The sequence below is a fragment of the Amblyomma americanum genome, chromosome 1, assembly GCF_052857255.1.
Source record: "Amblyomma americanum isolate KBUSLIRL-KWMA chromosome 1, ASM5285725v1, whole genome shotgun sequence".
Taxonomy (NCBI): domain Eukaryota; kingdom Metazoa; phylum Arthropoda; class Arachnida; order Ixodida; family Ixodidae; genus Amblyomma; species Amblyomma americanum.
In genome coordinates, this window is record NC_135497.1 from 325930648 (window position 1) to 325954838 (window position 24191).

At 45.5% G+C, this 24191-nt stretch overlaps 1 protein-coding gene across 2 annotated transcripts in view; it reads right to left on the bottom strand.

The window, feature by feature from the left end:
- Positions 1-24191, bottom strand: part of LOC144115456 (uncharacterized) — a 31367-nt gene that overhangs the window by 5348 nt on the left and 1828 nt on the right. Inside the window, exons 4-5 of one of the 2 annotated variants that reach the window (XM_077649857.1) lie at positions 15604-15786; positions 1180-1329 (exon numbers count right to left, since the gene is read on the bottom strand). In XM_077649857.1, the coding sequence (XP_077505983.1) occupies positions 15657-15786 (130 nt within the window). In that variant the 3' untranslated portion in view covers positions 1180-1329; positions 15604-15656. Of the gene's footprint in view, positions 1-1179; positions 1330-15603; positions 15787-24191 lie in introns of those variants that run through there. The other variant, XM_077649856.1, reaches the window with a different exon arrangement.

The window sequence follows — 24191 nt, forward strand, 5'->3', positions numbered from 1 at the left end:
AAAGCATCTTCCATGAAGCTTGCATAACTGTTAACTCATTTATAATATAAATTTTCGCTCCAAGACCTTCCCCTATTCCCAAAGTCAAGGACGCTGGCAAACTGGCCCATGCCTTCTGACTTGAGGCACTGCATCTAATATGTTGTCTCTGCACTTCCTTGCATTGTTGGATAAGCAAACGCTGGCTGTCAACCAACAGCAGCTGAAATGGAAGATGATCAGACTATGTTATGTTATACAAGGTTTTTAAGTGGCGGGCACTACTCTAAAAGGCAACATTTGAACTGCTTGCTCTACGTCATTTAAACTTGTGGGGCTAGTTTATATCACCGCTGGAATCCTCTCTGCCCAATTTCATTATTCGGCTGGGGGGTTTTCTTGAACACTGGAGCGCTGAAAATAAAGTGGGGTGATTTTCAATCTTGTAAGCCCATTTTTCTCATTTCCTGTGTTTTCAGTAAACTGTCAGTCCAGAAAAACTATCGTACCAATATTGCTTGATAAAATTAGTATTGTAGCAGGCTTTCTGGAGAGAAACTGTGTGAGGGACAGAACAGTGTGCTCAATTTGTCTTTGCTATTTTTTCCTTTTTCATACTTTTATGTGGTAGCATATTTTTAAAATATAGCAAAAGCAAAATAATTCCACAAATGTGTGTTCTGGACATTCCTAAGGCCACACAACATAAAAAAATGGGGAAATTATCCTTATTTTCCAAACGACAGTTTTCCTAAGCAAGCAAACCCATCCTTGTCATAAATGTTGCATAATGTGCTTTATACTTATTCTAGAAAACTGAAATTTTCCAGATATTCTCCAAGCAGCGATGTAAACTAGTCCCACAAGTTTCAATGAAATCGAGCAAGCAGTTCAAAAGTTCACTCTTTAGGGTAGCATCCTCCCCATTGTGGGCTATCTGGGATGTTGTAGTGAAGGCTCCGAATCATTTCCAACCATCTGATTTCTTGAATATGCATCGACATCTTATAGTGCAGTACAAACAGACCAGGCGTGTGCCAAGCATGGTACTAGAAAAGGTCTACTGATTTGCCCACCACCCACAAAAACTCAGTTGCTTGCTGGAATTTAAAAACATTTATATTTACCCCATTTTTTTGTAGTACCAAAAGGGTGGTACCACCTAACAATCTCGAAACCACAGCTGGATAGCACTACATTCAAATTCCTGGGGGCTGGGGATGGTCAGCCTTGACGCGGCTGACCATCACCATCCTGCATCCGGACAGCACAGCCTAAGCGAGGAGAAGTTCTATCATGAGGGAAGCAGAAGCAGCAACTGGAGTGCCACCTAGGCTGCTACAGTCGAACCTGCAAAAAAAAAATTGTCTACGAGTTCGATATAACATGTAATTTGATATAAAAGTAGCAGTAAACTTAACAACATACAAACTCATTGCAATGAAAAAAGTTATTTCTAGAATAGCCGCTTACTGTGTGCAAGTTACTGAGTGAAATAGTTACAAATTTTTTGTTGCACTATACCAAAACAGCAAGCCCTTACAGCAGTGGTACAGGTAGCACCATCTGTGCCCACCGGACGAACAAGTGCACTACCGCTGAGGCTGTGGCGAAATGCAATAGAGAGAATGGGGTTGCGCGGTTGGCTTGAAAGTGCCTTCTTGACTACTATACCGAAATTGGGTGTAGAAAACATTATATGCGACTTCCCCCTTGTGTTTCTCCCACACATTTCTCCGCAGCCTCCCTGGATGGTAGTGTGCTCGTTCGTCTGGGGGGTCCGTGAAGGTGATACCGGCATCATTGCTACGAAAGCTTGCTGTCCGTTAATAATTCGCCATTGCCACAGACTATTAATTTTGACCGAATTGGACAAGCACCTCGCCCAAATGTAATATAAAATGCAAGTGACCTCCAAATGCCACCTCTGTGAGAAATTTGAGCCCGGGCAGTTAGGCAGCGAGAATTTTACAGATGTTCTCTGAGCGACACAACAGTCTAGACTTCGTGATAATTTACATGAAAGCACACCGCAGTTGCATGCTTGCAGTGAGCTTTAATGCTAGCTTTGCAGGTGCATTTATCTTCTTGAATGACCTGAATAAACAGTTTACAGTCAGCGCTGTGTTTGTCCTATCCGCCCTTACTTTTGTGTTCTTCTTTGGCTAAAGCCGTTGCGCTATTGTCTACGAATATGTCCTGACCTGCTTTTGCTGGCATGGCCACTCCAGCTCGGAGAGAAAGGAATATGACAGACAGTGTAGACATTTGCTGCAGTTACTGAAGGGCAGGTGACATTCCAAACTTGCCTCTAGAAATATTCAGCAACATGTCACATGGCACGGTGTAAATTTTTGTTGCTAAATTCAAATCTGCACCTCTGCCGCAATATTCCAGTAGCACATACGAAGCAAAAAATTAAAACGACAAAATAATAAGCTTAAAAGTGTTTTAATATAAAACACTTAGTGCAATGTTTTGAGCACTTGTTTACGCCCGCGCTAGTTACGCGAGCGTGTTGCGTGCACGATACCAGCACCACTCACATCGAACACTAACCTCTAGAGATGTGTTCAGGGAAAGTCAGCTTGGCGAGCAGTTCGATCTATCGGATGTGGCGCCTAATTTTTGTACGATGTAGCTGTACATCTTCCTATGCATTCCAGGGTGTCTACCAAGTTGACGTTTCCAAATTCCCCGAGTTTTCCGGTTTTCCCCGAGTGCATTTGAAAAATTCCCTGAGTGACACAGTACTTTGTTTTATGTGAAAACAAGCTGACACAAAGCCGCCTGATGGTATCGCTCTCCAGTAAGCATGTTAAAAAATAAGGATTTAATCCTATTTGAATAGTAAGGAGCAGTGTTTATTTCATTTAAAAAAAAGGGGAGAGATTAGCAAAATGCAAAACAAATCGAATACCTTCTAAAAAGAAATGCTAAAACAAACTGCAAATCGAACTGAACATTTTCAAATATGACCTAAAAGGAAGATGCATGCGGAAACAAATATTTTCAAATGCGAGATATTTCTATCTACTGATAGTAACCGCAATGGTGTGGGACCTCAACTTTTAGCGTCACCTGTGCGATTATCTCTCTGCAAGTCTATTCAGACGAACTGCAGATTATAGAAACCTTGAAGTGAAAGAGTGACAAATCTCAAAGTAACACTGGAAAGTCAACTCAAGTTCGTGCACAACGCTTCAGTGTTGTTGTTTCACTGCTTTGGAGACTTTATTTTCGTTTGGATGAGGGACAATTGCATCTCGGCATCAGCCAACACTGTTTTTTAAGCACAAGCTCATTCACAGAAGGGGCTGCATGCTTCCTTTCCCTTCCTTCCTCAGTGCATCGGCCTTTTCTGCTCTCGTCCTCTCCAGCTCCTCTTTCCATCATGTGTTCGCCCCACGGACCATTTGGAGCATCCTCTTGGTCAGCTTAACGTTGGCAACTCCTCCTGCCGACATTAAGGCGTCGTACACGATTCGCTGGGCGACCAAAGATTGCTCCTTCTGATTTTACAAGGCATTCCTTGTTAACAGAAAATCCCCGCTCGACAGACACATTTCCGTGCGAAAAAGACAGAATCACCTTCACAAATGTGAACAGTTCTTTGTTCGAACTACAGATGCCTGCCTAAAGGGCATCCAGCCAATGCGTGCTCCTATTGAAATTTTTCAATGCTGCTTGCATCGAGGCTAGGGAGCATACATGCTTGCAGGACTGCATCGCCCGGTCAGCTTCTGTTCCTGTCATCCTTTGGTGCTCCGTTAGAACTTCAAGTGCATCATTTAGACGTTGTTCCCCGAGATCGGGAATCAGCGTGCAAGCGGGATCCAGAGATGACGATCCCCTCGCCAGCTTGAACCTCAACGGCGACCTCTCCACGATATTTTTGACGCAGTCCCTTCTGAACCCTAGGATAGCCGAATCTGAAAGTTTCAGGGCCTTTCGGAGCGCATTCTTTGTAGCAAACCCAAGGTAAATCTTGGACATCGCAAATACGTTCGCAGTAAGGTCCATGTGCACCTTGATCAACTTGAACAGACTGTCCACCGCCATTATTACTTCTTTCTTTACTGTTCTACTCATTAGTGATCGTAGAAGGTTCTCCAATGCTGCGCCAAGAAATAGAAGCGTGGGGGAATCTGGAACTAAGCCAGGAACGGCTGCTGTTCCCCCGCGATGCCAAGCATAAAGGTTAGCTTTGCAGACAGCAGATGATCGCGAATGGCTGTTTGGACCTTGCAGTAACTGGACCTCGTCGATCGGTTGTTTTCGTTTCGACACGACTCGACGTACACTTTTAGGTACGGCAGAATCTATATAGCTCTTGAAATTACACGAACATTTTCAAGCCACAGCACAGTGCAAAACTTCATAGGGTAAATATTGCTCCCGGTTATACGTGCGTATTCAGCATGTCGGGCAGGTACACATTTGAATAAGTTGTACAAAGCTCAAAGAAATTCCACGAGTTTCAAACCTGTTGCTGCATGTCCGGTTCTGAAAGCACTGCTCACAACATGAAGGCCACAGCTACCAACTTCGAGAATATGACGCCCGTCGCTGGATTCACGAAGTTCTTGTTTGATCTCACGGATAAATTTTTTATTTACATTTGGCCCATCCATTGAGATCTGAAGAATTTTTGATCGGTAGAGTCCATCTGTGGAAGTTTTAAAAGCGGAAACCAATTCTTCTGTCCGCGTGTGCCCCAGAAAGCACGACGTCAAGTAGTGCGTTCTCACACTCTGCTCTGCATCAGTCCAAAAGCGAACCAACATGTCGATTTTCTCTTCTTGTGTAACTTTGTTTAATGATTCGTCAAACACTGCGACGAGGTGGGAGGCTTGGCTTACTTCCGACATGAGGTTCTTCTTGAAGTAAGGTGCGAGGCCATAGACAATAGTATACCCTACGTTGTCTTTGCCAAGCTGCATTTTCTTGGCCGTAGTTGATGATGGGAACATCAAAGGGAACAGAGAAGCCGATGCCCCGGCAGCACAGAATGATGCATGCGTCATAACAGCGTTGAGGCATCCCATCACTTCAGCATTTATGACCTCTAAGTCACGCTGAGAGATATCCTTTGTTGTATGATTGGGTTGGACATCCGTCACACTTGAAGGATGCGCAGAAACTGACGGCACTGACCCGGCATTGGTCACAATAGTGGTCGGCGGTGTCAAAAATGAGGCTACAGAGGGTGTCCCAGCTCCGGTAATAGCCAGTCAGTGCTTCTTACTTTCAGTGTGACTTGTCACTGTTCTTCTTACCGTGTTGCTGAGCGAAAACTGCTTTATGCATAGCGCATAGTACGCTGCGTTGGGGTTAATTTCGACAGGCCTAATCCAGGCTGCAAACGATTGCAATGTTTTGCAATCGTCCAGTCCTGGACGAAATTGCACTTGAAGGCCGTCATGCTTGACACGTCGCACATAACTTGCCTGCGGCACCACAGCAGTCATTAAAACTAAGTCAGTTCAAAACGGCGCACATTGCTTCGCTAGCGTTGGTAGATCGCGAAAAGGCGCAAAACTATTTCCGTTTCTCCCAAAGCTGCGCTGCCAGCATCGCGTGCGTGCACCCCTTGAGGCAGAAATGGACACTTCCATCAAGGAGATGCGCAGGGAGGAAGAGTTCATTTGAGACCATCGCAAGTTCTGACAACATTTTCTGCTGCCTTGTTGGAGCCGTCCACTCAGAAACACAGGAAAACAAGGGAAGGCCGCTGGCCGTCGAACAGTGCACATGCGAACTGTAGGAAGCGAGCGCCCTGCTGTCTGCCACAGCGCCGGGGAAGCACGGGAAAGTGTCTGCTTTCGATGTAGTACGCTTCAAAATTGGAAGCGCTGCTGGCACCGCAAAGCTTTTTGCCGCCTTGCTGGGATGCTCCACTTAGCAGCACAACATTGGAGGCCAGCGGTCGCTGAGGAGAGGATGCGTAACGTCGCAATGGACAGTCCGTGCAATGCCAGTCCGCACTGTTTACACAAGGCAGCATTATCAAGACTTTAGTTCCTTTTATGTAGAACTGCATCTAATTTTCTCCGATATAAGCACAAACCCCCAGAGTTCTTCTAGATTATCAAAATTGCCCGAGGATTCCTGGTTTTCCCGGTTGGTAGACACCCTGCATTCATGTTGTAGCCTTACAGTGCTAAAAATTATTCGATATAAAGGATAAGTCAATCTAACAAAGTTCCATATAATCAGGCTCGACTGTATGTGAATTTTGTGGAGCCAGTGTCTCTCTTCAGGATCCGCCCAGTGTCGCGAGCGGTTGTGGCTGCAAGCTAGTCATATTCACAGAGGACCGCTTAAGAGTTTTTCGTTCGGGATGTCCTTTTGAGTCATTCATTCCTTGTGATGTCTGTCTTCTCCTAAAGACCTAACAGGCTGCTGGGTCGCCTTGTGCTTGCAGAAGGTTGTCTACAAGTCAGGCCAACTGCACCAAGACTGACTGCTTGTCCCGCTATCGTGAAATTTATCCCGCACCTCACAATTCTGGTGCTGACTGTTTTGTCCATACCGGACTTTCTTATCATTAGAGATGAACAGCATTGTGATCAATCTCTGCACCCCATTATTTACAGCCTCTGCAGTGACCATTCTGATCCTTCCCTCAGCATATACGTGTTGCAACATGATACTTCATACCAATGCAGTAGGCACCCAGATGGCACTGACCGCTTGCTTGTAGTCTTGGAACATTTTCGCTCCACTGTCACCGTACAACATCATGATTCATCAACTGTAAGCCACCTTGATGTGTTTCACATGCATGATAGTGTACAAAGACAATTCTTCTGGCCCGCTCTTTATTGCTCTGTCAGTCACTACGCTGCCACTTGCGAGCTGTAGCAGCGCCAGAAAGAGCTCCCATTTCAGCCTATCGACGTTCCGATCAACCAATTTTTCTTTGTTGGTCTTGATGGATTGCCGTTTCGATCAAATACACCATCTGGTACGCTATAACATGAACTATCCTGACCAGCTGTGCCTCCAGTGTTGCTGCCTTGCTTCTCCATTATGTCACCCTGATTCGTGGCACTCCCCATCTAATGCTTATGATTGAGGTCGCTGCTTTCTTGAGTTGTTCACGATGGCCTACCATCCCCAAACAAATGGCCTTACTCAGCACCTTAACACATGCTGAAGGGCATGTTTTTAATGAAATGTGCTTGGGCCTAAAATGAAAATTGCAGATTTCACTTAATCTCCATTAAATAACTTATTAGGTGCAAATTTAAAAAAATCCGAAGTTGCGCCACATGACGGTAAACAACATTAACATTGGTTTTGCGCCTCTTGGTGCACCGCACCAATCTTTTTAAAGCCTTCGCTCAAGTTACCTGAAACCACCAGTATTAACAGATTAAAATTTGCTGCAAGAAAAAAAAAATTATGATTTACTGCACAAACCTCATAATTAAAAATTCCCCAACCTATCGCAATGTTTTTGTTTTATTAATGGGGCGGTCTTGCTGTACTGCACAAGTTCTTAACTGAGTCGCGTCCTCCTATGTTGAATACCCCTGTCGCACGGGCAGTTTCAATGTCCATTGAGTAAACGGACATTGAACTTAATGGGGATCAGCTAGTGCCACACGGAGGTTTTCAGTGACCATTGAACTCGATAGGCACTGACCTAAAGGGGATTCGCGAATGGCCATTGGAATCTCAACAGCCACTGAGAACAACCTCACACTCATAGGTTCAAAAAACAAGACAAAATATCTTTTTGATTTAATTACAATTTTAGGTCATATTAAGCACTTCATAAATGAACTTTTATTCGGTAGCCAAAATTACAGCTTTGCAGACAGTCCGATGGTCAGATGTGAACAAACTATACAGTAGAATCTCTGTGATACCAACCCGGCTGATACGAATTTCGGTGTGATACGAATTAGTAAAATTCCCCTGCCGAAATGCATTGTGTACAACGGGCCAAAATTCGGATGTTCCGAACACTTCTCCGCATCGCGCCAGATCATACGAACTTCGGTACCGCGACCATCGAGCTGCCACCGGCACAGCGTGCGCCAGTGCCGGTTTGGGATTCCGCGGCAGCAGGGATGCTAACGAGGCAAGCGAAGCTTTCTCTCTCTAGTTTTTGGGGGCGGCCTCTTTGGCTTTTTCTTTTTACTTTGTTGTTGCCCGAGGCTAGCGCCGCTGCTTATTGGGCCATTCGCCCTGCGAACCAGCCAATCCAACCGGTCAGGCGCGATTTGTCATCTCCACATTTCTCGCGGCCCTGCGCGCCCGTTCCGCCGGTCTCTCCGCTACAGCCAGCGCGTAGATCGTCACACCAGCAGCAGCTCCCGCTCCTTTGTTCCCTCGTGCGCGATGACTACAGAAGTGCAGCGTGTTGTTTGCGTGTGTCGTTTTACGAGCATTGATCGTGCCAGCCAGAAAGGTACTGCAATCAGTACGATGTCGTGAAAGCGGAAGGCGCTGTCCTTAAAGACAAACTGGATATTTTAAAGAAGGTGGACGAAGAGCCCAAGAAACGGCGCACTGACATGGCCAAGGAATTAGGCCTGCCAATTTCTACGCCGTCTGCGATCGTCGGTCAGCATGACCAAATTATGCAGAATGTGCAGCACTTTGGAGTAAACTCCAAAGAAGCGAAGACTGCTCACCATGTAAAGTTAGAAGTTCTCCTAACATGGTTGAAAGAGGTCACCGTGGCCGGCGTCAACGTTGACGGAAAAGTTCTGCGTGAGAAGGCTGCGGACATCGCACTCATGCTTGAAAATGAAAATTTTCAGGCCTCTGGTGGCTGGATTCACCGATTTAAGGCATGGCATGACCTCTCCTACAACATCCAAAGCACTAAACGCTGCAGAGCATCAAAGTGGTATTCCTGCCCTTGAACACTACTAGTCATTTGCAGCCACTGGATGCTGGCATTATCAGAAACGTAAAGCACCACTTCAAAGGTTTGTTGGTGCGCCGCCGCCTTGCGAAGACTGACCTTAAGGACGCAAATATGCAGATTATAGTCTTTTGGACGCTATGCATTTTATTGTAGTGGCCTGGGAGCACGTCTCCTCTGCAACCATCGTGAATCGTTTCGCAAAGTGTGGGATTTTTAAACCCACAGTGGCCACCACCTTGCAAGTGCCAGATCCAATTCCGGTTGATGTCTGGAACCAGCTTGAAGTTGACTGCAATCTCGTCACCTGTGTTCTGCGCACAGTGGAAGACATCGTGGAAGACGTATCGTCGCAGCCTGGAATTTCGACCAACCACCGTCGGCAGCCGAAACTATGCACGCTCTCTATATTCTGCAGCGTGCTGTGACATCCGAGACTGTGCGTGAGGACACTAGAGCCCAGTTCTTCAGCTTCGAAAATTCTCTGCTGGCAAACCTTGCGGAGAAGACGACTCAGAACGACATACGTGACTTCTTTCCACGTAAATATATGTTTTTTTTTGTGCGTGTCTCATGGTTTCGGGACGGATATCACTCGTTTTTTGGTGATGCGAAATATCGGGTGATACGAATATTTTCACCTCCCCTTGAGATTCGTATCACTGAGATTCTACTGTAGTCTGATACAGCTTAAAGGAACAGTGAGAACTCTATCAAATTTTTTATGTTAGCAAAATCTGATAGTTCAACATTTCATGGCTTTGTTGCCTCTTGTCCGGGAGCGAAAGATGGATTTATTTCAAAAAAATTTGGATTCGAAGTTGAAAAAGGTTTTCCCACCGCTCCGATTCAAACTCGAGAACTCTTATGACGTCACGGCGAACTCTTATAATGTCATAGGACGGAGTAGCGTGAAATGTGACGTAAACGCAGACTCAGTGATTTCTGGCAGCTAGCAGTGCGGTCTAGCAGCAACCGAAATGAAAGCTACCACTGCCGCACGTTGAAGGCATCTATCAGGGGTCGCTACCGTCGCTTCATTTACGTTTGCACTGGCGTCTTGCAAGCGTTACAATGAATCCTGTTCCCGAACCTGACGACGACGTTCTCGCAAAAACTCCGGCCTGTATTTCAACGACCTCAGCCCCAGACAGCGTGCGATGCTTTTTAGGCAGCACGGTTAGGTTAGGTGCCGGGTGTTGTTTCCCCCTTCCGCTATGAGCAGCCGCTGCAAATTAAATGTCATAACCCCGGTGCGGGGAGTCGCGAGGGGCCAGGACAAGGTCAGTGCGTTGCGCCCATCGGAGGCTGGCCGGGGCTTTGGGGCCAACGGATTGTGATTCCTTGAACGGCGCAGCTTCACGGTGCAGCAGGTGGCGTCGAGGTCTCCCACGGTTGCAAGGGCCAGGTTATTTATTTTTTTCCCACAAAAAACTGATGGGTGATGAAGGGCACTGGCATTTAAAGTTGGCGGCTTGAAACTAAAGCCGATGCACGACGCTTCAACGGCTTCCGCGCGTTTCAGGAGGTACGGGGTCCACTGAATCAAGCTCTCTCACCCACTTGCATGCACCTTCAGATGTGTACTGTGAATGGATTAAATTAGCACAGAGCTCAAAAAGAACAGCTCTGCCCAACTGCCGAAGCTATTGAATGACGTCACAACGCGCACCTCGCTGCGGAGCCGAATCGGTCTGACCGGAGGCCGGCGGCGGCTGGTGCACTCGGCGTGAAATAGAGACATGCTCCAAGTCTGCGCCAGTGCGATCAGAGTGCGGCGAAGCTGCCAAATGCGTCGGCGGTTAAGCGCAGTTGGAGTATAGAGGGTCTCGCATTGGCCGACGTGACGTCGCCGTGCAGCGTGCGCATTGTGCCGGAATATAAACGCGCCTTAACAGAACCTGCACTTAACCGCTAACCAACGTATTCGGTGGCGACATCTATGGGAGCCACTGAAACCTCCCGCCCACTTGCTGAATAAAAAAAAAAAAAATACTGTGCAGAGGTTCGGAATCGAACCAGGGCCTTTGGCGTATGAGGTGGAGATGCTACCACCCCGCCATGACGGCTCAAGATATAACCTTCAATAAAGGCGCATCTAGTAAATGCACTCTTCCGATGCAGAAGTCTCCGCGCTTTTGCTACGTATATCCTGGCCTAACAGAGCTAGGCCATCAGCAATTTTTTCTTAACTGCCTTGTACCTTGTCTCCCGTCCCTAATAAACGATTTCCGTTAAGTAGTTTGAAGCTGACTGGCACAGCGGGGGATGTTTCGCCGGGCGAGCGTGCGAAGAAACAAGTGCTCTTTATACTGCAAACTGCCTTGTACGATCACCGACCATTGTGCCATCATAGTTTTTCACCAACCGTGGCGATCATCTGACCAGCCTTAACAGGCTCCTTCAAAGGTTAACTAGCACTTGAAGCGGCACTTGGAGTTCCTCTGCTGTTCGGCGCTTGTAAATCGAGGCGCGTCAAAAACAAAACCACGGAGCACGCAAAGCTCATCACCGCGAAGCGCCATAACAAATCGAAACTCTCCTGGCCACCTGTGATGTCGCCAAGCATCGGTTTTCTTTGCTTCCAACATTCAGGTTATCTTTTGTCTGTCTTCCTTGTGTGATAAAAGTGCACTACCGGTTTTAAAACAAAACTTACTTCAATATTGAACCGTGCAATGTTCCCTTGTCAGCCTCAGAGATTCGCGGCCCCATGTAGGAAGGATAATTCCTCCAAGGTGGCGTCTCTTGTCCTATGACGTCATCACGCTTGTACTTGCGAGACTGGCCTGTGGCGGCGATACCTGTATTTTGGTTCTAGCTATTTTCTACCTTACAAGAGCTTTGTTTTCAGTAAGAGTGGCGTTTTTGTGATCAGGAGCTGGTTTTCTATTGATACAAGCCAACAAGTGGGAGAACACCACTCGACCAGCCACGGACCAGTGAGGCAACATGTGGCAGTCTGCGGATCGGCCCCGTCGTGTTCCTCAGGTCGTCGGACTGTCGCAGTGCCCGGTGAATAAATTGCGTTTTGTTTGTTTGTCTTTCTCTGTGCTAGTGCACTTTAGGTTCAAAGATTTTGTTGAATTGTAATCTCTCTCAAGTGTTACTTTGCACGAGTTGCATTGTATTTGTAAATCACTTTGTCTGTGCTCATACGAGTGATTGTGAAATCCTCTGTATCGTCTCTTTGCTGCATAAGTGTTTTGTTTGGGAACCTTTGGCTCCGACCCATTCTCTGGCTTGCGACCGGCGAAAGCTGGGCACCAAACGACCAACCCCCTTGTCACTTGGTAGCTGGTCTCCGCCTGAGCTTGCCACGCTGAGTCGAGGGCACCTCCTTTGTGACCGAGACCGCTACCCCCACACGCTCTAAGGGTGTCTGGGAGCGCACGCAAAAGTGCGCGAAGTGGTGACATATTCTGGCATCCGCAACAGGACGTTTGGTGCTTTGTAAGCATAGAGAACAGAGAAAGAGTCAAAAGGAGTTTACGAAGTGGTCGTAAACGAATGTTTAGCAGTAGAGCGATATTGTGAGGTGCCGCGCTGAAGCGGTTGGAGAGGTTCAGGCTCAGAATGAATCTCAAGGAGATAGCTGAGCTAGGCCTTCAGAAGGGTCTGAAGAGAGCTGGACTCGTGCAGTGGGTGGACCAAAAATGGAAAGAGGTTCGAGAAGAGAGAGAAATCGAAAGACAGTGTGCTAGAGAAGCCACTGAGAAAGAGAGACAATGGGAATGAGAAGAAAGAGAGAGAGAATGGCAGAGGAGACGAGAAGAAGCAGCGAAGCTCGCCTTGGAGCGAGAAAGGCAGTTTCAAAGAGAGTATGCAATCCTTGAGAGGAGGAGGCTTGCTGAGGTTCGGCGTTTGAACAATGTCAGGGAGCCAGTGGAACTTATCCCTGGAGAGGCCGGGTGGAAGGTTAATGAGTCTGATGTGTCAGCAACCACGGAAGAGGTTGTAACTAGCTCCACTAGGGAGAGTTTGGTTGAGGAACAGCCAGTTCCTGCAGCTGAGATTAAAGGGGGTGAGGACCAGACCGGAGTGTCGCTTCCTCACGAAAGTGATAGTGTAGCTACTAACGAGGTAGTAGGCACTGAAGAGAAGGCCAGCCTGGCACTTCAGTCAGAGGGCACCTTAGGGCAGTCGGCTGAAGATGGGGAAGAAAGCAGGAGCTTCACCGAGAAGTCAGAGTGCTGCACGCCTGATTGTTGCAGTAGTGACTGTGAGAAAGAATGGTCAAATGTTAAAGAGTGCGAAAGCTACGACGCACTTGCAGCCGAGAACAAGCTCAGTGAAGGATCGGAATCTGTTCCGAGTGCACCCTCGAGCAGCGAGGAGGCCTTTCTCAATGAGGAAGGTCATGAAAATTTTTCCTGTGAGAAAGACGAAAGTGCAGTGCAAGGAATGAAGCACGAGTTCACTGAAAGTGATGAGCTCAAGAGAGGAACTCTGGAAGAAAGTTCAGTGCTCAAAGAACTAAAAGGAGCTGAACCAGCGGCTTCATCGCGAGACCCCATCTCAGATGATGCAAGCGAAAAAGAACTGGGCGTGCCCCGTACAAGAATGCGGAAGAAAGTAAAAGGAAAGAGAAGCGAATCGTGCACCGTTGATACAGGTGCAGTCGAACAGGACAGAGTTCAGAGAAAGGTCAGGAAGAAACCAGAATGGAACAGAACAAAACTAAAAACAGCTGAGTCGGGTGCAAGCAAACTGCACGAACATCACAGCAAAATTAGAAGTTGAGACCAATGAGCCGAACTTTCAGAACGAACTCGGTGTGGAAGCGTGAGCGCAAACAGAAGAGCACACGCCGAGAAGAAGAAACACATGAGAAGTGGAGCCGTCATGAGCGAACTGGCGTAAAATCTGTTCGAAACAGACGCGCTAGCCGCAGGAAAAGAGGAAGGGCTCGAAGAGCAGAAACACACAGAGGACTACGAGTAGGAAGCAGAGCCAAAATCGCGTAAAGAAGAGAAGCCTCAATAGATGGCGGAAAAAAAAGCAGAGCTCGCGACAGGAGGAACGGCCAGAGTGGCGCGCGAGAGAGAAGCAAAAGTGCGATCGAAAACTTGAGGGAAACAGTCTTGTTCCGAGCCCATGTACGCCGAACGTGGAAGTATCGACGAAAGTATGCATCGTACTTGTGAGCTCCCTGTGTAATGTTATGCTAATGTGTTGCCGAGCTGCGGCATGTTATTAAAGTGAATCTTGACAGTTGTCAAGTGTTATGTGCGTGCAGACATCATTGCATTGATGTATGCATTTTGGCATTCGCCAGAGTTTGTGAGCGCAAGCATGTGCGCACGAATTTTGTGTTTTGTGACCAATGGGGTCACGCAGCTCGCGCAACCGGCGCGAGGAGGAGGAGTTTGTGCAGTTGCTACTGCGTGTATGTGCGCGTCTGCCATGACGTGAAGAACGAACAGACGCAGACCGTGCCTATAAATGAGGGTTTTAACCGCTGTCTGTCAGCCCGAGCCGCCGTTTCAGCTTCAGAGAAGCGCGCCTGCTCGACTTCCCGGGGAACACCACTCCACCAGCCACAGACCAGCGAGGCAACGTGTGCCAGTCTGCGGATCGGCCCCGTCGTGTTCCTCAGGTCGTCGGACTGTCGCAGTGCCCGGTGAACAAAGTGCGTTTTGTTTGTTTGTCTCTCTCTGTGCTAGTGCACTTTAGGTGCAAAGATTTTGTTGAATTGTAATCTCTCTAAAGTGTTACTTTGCACGAGTTGCATTGTGTTTGTAAATAACTTTGTCTGTGCTCATACGAGTGATTGTGAAATCCTCTGTATCGTCTCTTTGCTGCATAAGTGTTTTGTTTGGGAACCTTTGGCTCCGACCTATTCTCTGGCTTGCGACCGGCGAAAGCTGGGCACCAAACGACCAACCCCCTTGTCACTTGGTAGCTGGTCTTCGGCTGAGCTTGGCACGCTGAGTCGAGGGCATCTACTATGTGATTGAGACCGCTTCCCCCACACGCTCTGAGGGTGTCTGGGAGCGCACGCAAAAGTGCGCGAAGTGGTGACAGACAGTATCCCTGTTCATGTTGCATGGTGTGCCGCTGCATTTCTCGTTTTCCGTCTACTGCATTTTAGGGCAACAGAGATCAAGAAGTTCCCCACCAGCGCTGGAATGGTAGGTCTATAAATGCAACGAAGACGGTCACCGATCTGTGGCAGCTTTGCCAGCGAAAAAAAATTTGCCCATTGTTGCCCCGCCATCGCTGTCCCTGAATTGCACCGAACTGTAAAGTATTTGAATAGCTTTTCCCAAACAAACATTTAATTAAAAATAGCACTAATCAAATATTCATCTTGTTTTATTCTGCTTCACTTCCTCTGTTTACTAGTGTTGCTATGCCTAGCACTATCTCTCCGATTAAATGCTCACTACTCAATGATCATTGAAGTTTGCCCTGTGGCAGCAGTGCATTTGATGGGCATCAAAACTTCCGATAGCCAATGACACAATGGACATTGAGACTGCTTGTGTGACAGGGGTATAAAACAACATAAGAGTACTTAGCCTCCAACATCCCTATTAACACGTTCACAGTATTTAGATAAAAAAGGACGGTGAAATCATATTCTAAAAAAAAGAAAAGGACCACGGGGTCCTTGTGTACATAATTTTGCAATGTTGTATCACTTTGCAATCAATGAAGGTAAAATCTGAAGTTGCATGACATAATTTCAGGGACCTTAAATTTAAGGCGCCCAACTTACATTCGCTACTCACCTGCCACGGAAAAAAAAATAATAATAAATGAAATGCTGATCCTGGCTTGCATTTCAGTTGACCTTGTTTGAGCCATTGTTCATGCTGCGAAGACGTTTGGTCGTGCGAGTGTCAACCTTTCGGCTGGAGCTTGGTGAAGCATCACGCCTTCCCGTGGCACGACGCGAGATCCCGTGGCACGCACTGTAGAAGGAGCAAACATAGCAGTGTCCACACTTCAGATGCTCTCATTTACTTAGCTTCCCTGGCCCTCAATCAATGCAACAGAACATCCAAACTAGTGCTCTGTTTCTGGAAGGTCTTATAAAGCAGAGAGACTGCTAATCCTGTGCACCTTTACCACAGGCCTCAACAACAGACACACAGATACGGCGCAGTTTCATCCAAACTGGTTCCAGGCAGAACTAGGAAGTTACTGGTTCAAGCTATACTTTGTTTCATACATAGCAGGCAACGCAGCGGAGGCTGCAGAAGTAGTGCGCCCACCGAAACATATTACTCCGCCATGCATCACTTATTCCTTGCGAAGCCTTGGTGAGTGTTTGGATTCGCTCTACCAGCCGCATATACTGCCGCCACATGTCTTTCTAGCATTTCGAAGTCTCGATGCGATGCACGACGAAAATATTGCAAGAGGTGAATGAAGTGCTGGAGCTTGCCAGTAACAGTACTTGATATCTGTCGGAACGAAATGCGCCTGAGTTCACTGTAGTTGCATGGGGAACTACTTTTCCGGTGCGGACTTAGCTTGCGCGGACAGGTGCGGTAGCTTTGCCTGCCATGTATGAAACGAAGTATAGGAATGCACAATGTGCCTCTTCCCTGCCATCTAGATTTGCCTCCTTCGACTGCACCCCTAGACTGGATTAAAATGAAATCGTACAGTGCCCAGTAGGTTCGCAATTGGGATCGGCTAAAAATGCCCAATGTTGAGTCAATTCTTTAATGCCTTCCCCTGCTTCCAACATGAAAGCATTGTGCCAGTTGCTTTCCAGTAGCCGTTCAAATAGGAGCAGCTGCTATCAACTTGTTTCTCAGCTGGGACCAAACAATTTCAAAACTGGATCAGTAGGTTTCCAAATAGAACCAACCAACCTTAGTAGACTTTCACCAAGGTAATCTAGCCCTCAGCAATTGCACAGCAAACACTTCATGAAAAAGCCTGTTTTCCATTTGCTTGAAAGTGGCCTGTTAACAGGGTACCTTTAAGAAAAGATTTAAAAACAAGCAACTTCAAAGTTGTTTCTGCGTTGGGTTATATGGTGCATAAGCAACCAGGGCCATCATGCACCAAACACAAGATTAACTGTTTGTTGTTACATTTTTAAAAAACTTTAAACTGCCACTTTGTTTAAAAAGGCTTACTTTTTTAAAAATGTGCAACACAAGATAATTCAACAAGGACATTTTCTCCTAATAGCAAGCTACGGTTGAAAGGAATGTGTTCATCACAAAAATCGCACAAAATACCATTTTCTTCATTTCTGAAGTTTTGTGCATGACAGTCAGATGTAACAGAATGTGAGCTAGCCTCCGCATCATTGACATATAGGTTTGACTTGTTCATAAGTATGAAGCTCTGTGCAAGACGCGTGTGTTGATACAAAGGTGACACAAAATTACTTCGATGGAGCATTTTTGATGTCTGCACAACTTCCATTCTTCTATGATCGGCTTAACTAGGTGCAGTTTGTTATCCCATGAAGACTGCCATTTGGCTCTCAGTTTACTCTGTACAAACTTCATGCAATCTTTATGCGATGTACTTTACTTTCACATTAAAAGCTTGTGTGACATGCATCAGCTCTCTCGTTGTTATTGATTCATATGTGGCTAGGTACTCAGCAGAAATTTACTATTTGTCCTTGTGCTTCAACTGTTATTATGCTGTGCACAATGCCTCCTAATAACGGTTCTACAGTAGCCGACGGGTAATTCGGATTCCAATAATTCGGACTTGTAGGATATTTCGGACCTCGATGAGGCACCGTCAGTCATCCCATAGAAGCACATACATATTCGCGACGGATATTTCGGACTTCAAAAGTCCGAAAGTTCGATTTTTCAGACTAATTTCAGTCGCCTGCGGGCCAAAATTGGCCATCTTATCCGCTTTTCGACGGCGCGAAAGGCGCCATCTTGGATTGAGGTGGATTTACGCTGCAGTTGGATTAGCTCGACATACTTTCGGTACCTCATTGTTGCCAGTAGAGGTCCCTGCGATCTCTGACACTTCGAGGTGGCAGCCGGATTGTCATCGCAGTCAACTTGCTTTTGTCGCCGACGTTGTCGCGGGCAGTTATCGCTTGTCGCATACGTTGAAAATTTGTTGTTGGGGCAAGGAAATTGTGCAGGAGCAATATATCACATCTCAGCGGGAAGGGATAAAGGAGGGACTGAGAGAAGAAAGGAAGAAAGAGGTGCTGTAATGGAGGGCTCCAGGATAATTTCGACCACCTGGGGACCTTTCAACACCTGGATACATGGCCCCGCTGGGTCCTTCAAAGAAGTGTGGGAAGTATTCCAACTAAATTTGGTGACCTTGCTGCCTAGCGTGTACAGTGAAACCACAAATTTGGCGCAAACACAGGCGCAAATCGTTGCCAGCAAGAGAAATTTCCCGTGAGGTAAAATAAGTGACATTTTTAACCCGATTTCATCTCAATAAAAAGATTTTTTTGTACTTCATGGATTTTTTGGACTGTTCCAATTATTCGGACCATTTTTCGGGTCCCTTCGAATCCGAAAAATCGGTCGGCAACTGTATTGTGTTTTTGGAGCATAGCACTGCAATCACCCTTAGGGTGTTGATGTAGATAATCCTGCTTTAATGTTTATCATTATTATTAGCAGCAAAAACATTGTCACAGGCATCAGGGCTATGGAATATAAAGAGCGGCTTCGATGGATCCCTTGGCAATGGGTGGCGGCAGCAGCGCAAAATGAGCCTCACCAACCTGTTTATGTTTTTCGTACAGATGATCAAACTGTACAGGAAGTCGTTCCGAAGTAACAATGTCTGCTTACTTTTGCTGCCATGCCCATAGCCACTTTGTGAAATGTTCACAAATGTGATTGTCTCAGACATTTGCTTTGGCAGCGATATTGAAGTGAATTCAGGCCCCAGTGATGCATCAATTGCAACAACAGCTGAAGATAATTTCTGAATTGATGATATTCTGGAAATTAGAAAAGAATTAAAGGATTAATCAGGAATTAAGATAATTAAGAATCAAAAACTGAACTCAATAGAAAAGAACCTTGGAAAAATTAACGGGCTCGAAAAAGAGGTGACGAACTGTGCCAAGAGAGTCGCTGAGATGAAATGTAGCCTTGCTATCATGATGAACAAGGTCAACGATCTTGAGAACAGAACACGACGTTCTAATCTAATTGTTTATGATGTTAAGAAGCAGCAGAGTGAATCTACAGATAGCTTGCATAATACTGTCATCAAAACTGTATTCGAGGAAATACCCAGTGTTAAAACGGTACGTATCGAAAGAATTCACCGTTTGGGCAGACCAAGGGAAGACAATGATCGTAAACCTAGGCCAATAAACTTGAAGCTTCTTGACTTCAGAAGAACCGACAACTGAGCTAGTTGGTGCATCTTTAAGCCGTGGTAAAAACAGCGCAGAGACGACAGACACAGAGAAGACAGAAGAGGACGGACAAGCGCTGACTAACAACTAAAGTTTATTGGAAAAAAACACAGGTATTAATACACTCCTAAAACAACCAGGGAACACGCCCCTCTTAACATCCTTCTAATCGTGCGAATCTAGATACTTAATCTCACATTCGTGAAGAAGCACTGACGGTGTGCTGACGCATGCATCACCATTCGCGTGGATGCGATACGCCTCACACAGTTCCCTTGTCAATTTATCCCTGTGCCTGCAAACAACTTTTGTCTCATGGAAAAGTTTTCCTGTGGCAAGAAATACATTGGCCAAACGGGAAAATGTGTGAACACCCGTCTTCGTCAGCATCATACCTCGTTAAATGCCCCCCATCGTCCAACCTTGCATTACATTTTAGAGATTGCCCCCTGAATAATATCCCAGGTTCCCCCGACAAAAAAATGTGCAACCCTCTTTTCCATGAGACAAAAGTTGTTTGCAGGCACAGGGATAAATTGACAAGGGAACTGTGTGAGGCGTATCGCATCCACGCGAATGGTGATGCATGCGTCAGCACACCGTCAGTGCTTCTTCACGAATGTGAGATTAAGTATCTAGATTCGCACGATTAGAAGGATGTTAAGAGGGGCGTGTTCCCTGGTTGTTTTAGGAGTGTATTAATACCTGTGTTTTTTTCCAATAAACTTTAGTTGTTAGTCAGCGCTTGTCCGTCTTCTTCTGTCTTCTCTGTGTCTGTCGTTGCTGCGCTGTTTTTACCACGGCTTCTTGACTTCAGAGACTAAATTAGTACTCTTAAACAATGTACCAAACTAAAGAATTCTGGTTACTCCAACGGCAAAGATTTTTCACTTACTGTTAGAAATATCAGAAAGAAATTAAGGGACCACACTAAAGAACATTGTGATAGAAAAGGAAAAGTTTCTCTAGTGTACGACAAAGTAAAAATAAACGATCAGCTGTTCACATGGGGCAGTGAATAACTGCATTGTTGAAATTAAGCCATAAACAAAAGACTAAAACAAGCCTGGAAAGCAAATCACTGGCAGCCAATGTACCTAACTGTTCCCAATGTGAACACATAAAGTATTATTTATAAATAACATGAACTTGAAGAAATGCTGCTCGCTTTCAAACCAGTCATTGTTGCAGTTACTGAGACATGGTTACACAAGAACATCTTGAACCATGAAATTGTGCCACCAAATCAAGGAGCGGGGGCGTTGCTCTACTCATTAGTAGAAGTGTAATAAAATACTCAGTCGAGCCTGACGCACCGACAGTTGAAGCGGTCTGGTGCAAGATCTATCAGACAAATCGTATTGCGCATGTTGGAGTCGTTTATTGGCCACCAAATGCAGAAAATATGGTCCTAGATTCCTTGTTTGATTGCACGTTAAAGCGTATGTCCAGCAGCAGGATACTTTTCCCAAAGTAGACTGGCCAGCTCTCTGGGTGCAGGAACTAAGGCAAGCCGCGCAATACTTGATTTCCTATTTGCTTTTAATCTAACTCAGCTAGTTACCACACCTCCTTGTATCCAGGAAGCATTCAATACAGTTCTGAATCTAACACTTGTTACCGATCACTTTGTCCATGGTGCTGCTGATATTCGTACATACAAAGGCATTTCTAACTAAGAAATGGTGATCTGCACTTTGCACTTACCAAACATCATTTGCTCTCAACATCCATTAAAGTACACGCCTTCTATAGAGCAAATGACTCAGCCATACTTTTATACCTTTTACACAAATACTCAAAACTTCTATGATCTTTGCACAAATGAACAAATTAGCATAGATGAAGTTTGGCTGCAATTCAATGCCTACATTGTACATTGCATAAACTGCTTTATACCCTAAACAGAAAAGCCACCTGGAAGCAGAATCCCTGAATGACGAGTGATATAATACATATGAAACACAGAATAAAAAGACTACATAAATCTAAATAGTTATGAGCTGTACCAGCCTACTCACCACAGATAAATGAATTAACAAAGTCAATCAAGAATAAAATTCGATGCGCAAAAGAACATTTCTGCAGCACTACTTCAAGCAACATCAAAAATGCTCCCTAACAATTTTGGCTGTATGTTAATGACTATCCCCAAGCTTATCTGATATCTTCCCAAGGAGAAGAGAAAAAGTAGATTCCAAAGAATCTCCAATCAATTTTTGCTCTAGACAGTTGTCACCTTGACGAAAGCAGGCCCCATCCTACTAATGATGACAAACTGTCAGGCATTCCTGTTACATCTGAGGCTGGACTATTATTGCTGCTCCCAAATTTAGACGAGAAGAAAAGCAACAGACCAGACAGAATCCCAAACTGTTTCTTGGGACTGTATGCTAAGCCAATCAGTAAGTTCTTTCCCTTATACAGTTAAAACCCAATTTAACGAAGTGAAGAGCAGCCACGAATTATTTCGTTAAATCGGGAAACTCGTAAAATCGAGGAAGTCATTTTTCCGCACTTACATATCTGAAATGGTAACACAGCGCCACCCAAAAGCTATACCGTGGCATCATTATTTTCCAACAAACCGCACCTGCACATATGAAAAGTCCACGAAAGCTGCCCAAATCGCTTTTGCGTGAAAGGTTTATGGGAGTTTTAACGTCCTAAAGCGACTCAGGCTATGAGGGCTTCGGAAATTTCGACCACCTGAGGATCTTTAATGTGCACTGGCATCACACAGCACACAGGCCTCTGGAATTTCGCTTCCATCAAAATTCGGCCGCCGCGGCCAAATTCGAACCCGCGTCTTTCGGGTCAGCAGCTGAGCACCATAACCACTGAACCACCAGGGTGGCTTGTTTGTGCGTGAAAGCACCATCCGGTAAAACGCATTCGAAGTCAAGGTGGGAAGCACCACCGACTGCAGAGTCCTTTGTTCCGCACAGCTTGCAGGCCCATCAAAACAAAACCAGGCCGTACCTTGGTCACCTAGATGCTACTATTGGCACGCTGCCAACAAGCTGCGAAACATTGTGACAAAATAAGTGAGAAATCACTTTTTTTCCCACTCAGTTATAACCGGAAAACTTCGCTAAATTGGGTTTAGCGTTCGTCTGTTTTGTTATTTTGGGTTATTAAGAAAATTGAACCCAACGGGCACTTGTCGGGGAATCAAAATTTGATCATTAGATCGGGAACTTCATAAAATCGGGTTTTGTTACGAGTTTTAACTGCATTTTCAAAGTTGCTCCATGATAGCCACCCACCATCGGAATGGAAAATCGCTAAAGTAATCCCCGTGCACAAATCAGATAAGTTATCCATTCCTGCTAACTTTCGTACTATTTCTCTTAGCTGCACTTGTTGCAAACTATTAGAACACACCGTTTTTGAAATACATTACTAAATTTGTAGAACACAGCCTACTCAATTCGGATCAAAACAGTTTCCGACCTGGGTTACCTACAGTTTTGCAGCTGATTGAAACCCTTCACGACTTAAAAAACCTTTGATGCGTGTCTCACATCAAATTGCTATATAAACTAAAGATTTTATTTGGAGATGGACCAATTATTCACTGGATTACCAATTACCTCACAGACAGTTGGCAGTTCGTACAGCTTGGTGACTGCACTTCAGACACGGTTCCTTTCTGGTGTCCCCCAGGGCTCGGAGCTTGCTCAGATTTTATTTCCACTCTTCATCATCGACATCACAAAGGATATAAATGTTATGTTCGCCTATTCGCAGATGACTGAGTGATTTATAATGAAATAAAGAACTATAATCACCAAGTAGCTCTGAGCAACGCCTTAAACCGTGTCGCGCAATGGTGTCTAAAATGGCAGATGGTTATCAATACAGACAAAAAACTTGCCATGACAATTACCAGGAAAGACGCCAATAAATTTTGAATATCACCTTAATGGCATCCACCCTTATTTGTCCCGTTCTTGATAATGCCAATATAGCTTGGTTCCCGTATGTGAAAAATGATGTGGCCATCTTAGAAAGCATGCAGTGCAAGGCTATGTGATTTACATTTAACAGATACCGCTGCACTTATTCCCCAACTGAACTACTACGTCGCACATGCCTCCCTACGTTGTCTAATCGAGCAAAGGTACATCGTCTAAACTTTTATTCTTATTATTCCAAAATGCCTTCAAGACTGATCCCTCAGCCTTTATCAGAACCATTCCAGGCTCACCCGTCATAAACTCACAGTTCGTGAGTGGAACGAACTTGATCCAGAAATCACGCAACAGAGTTCACCTGACAGGCTTCCCGAGCTTGTGGTAGAATCGCTAATCCCTCCAAACACACAGTAAATCTGTCTACTGATAAGTACTTCATTGTACTGCTCTTTATAGTTTTCAGTGAGTTGACTGTACTGCATGTATACTCTTCTTCTTTTATATCTACATTGAAACTCAGCGTTCTGTATCGCTTCGTTACTCTTTGTACCTATCCTCGACTGACTTGTAGTGATTTGAGTTGTCGATTGTGCCGCCTTGTGTCCTATGGTACACTTGTTCGTTCAATTTAACCACAGTGTGCCACTGTCTTTTTGTGCCTACCCCCATTACAATACCTCTAGAGGTTGACAGTATCTTGAAATAAATAAATTACTTTATGCACAGCTACAGACACAGCCTAACATTCAGCAGTCAAAACTGATGTGCACTGAGGCAGCCTTACTGCTCTCTGTCTTGTATTACAGCATTTCCAACATAGACCGCTGTTTTAGAATTATCTGTGTGCCATTAACAGTCTGGCATCACATGATGCCCTAGCTATAACAACAAGCCAGAACTGAAGTTGCTTGCACTTCTCGTGCAGCAGCAGCATGCCGCACGGCGGCATCCAAGCCAGAACGAAAAACCAAGCATAAGAAATGCAAAAAGTAGACATATCACACTTTGCTTGTTCTCCGCCAAGTAGCGACGCGCAGTGACCGAACACTCCACATGTGCAGCC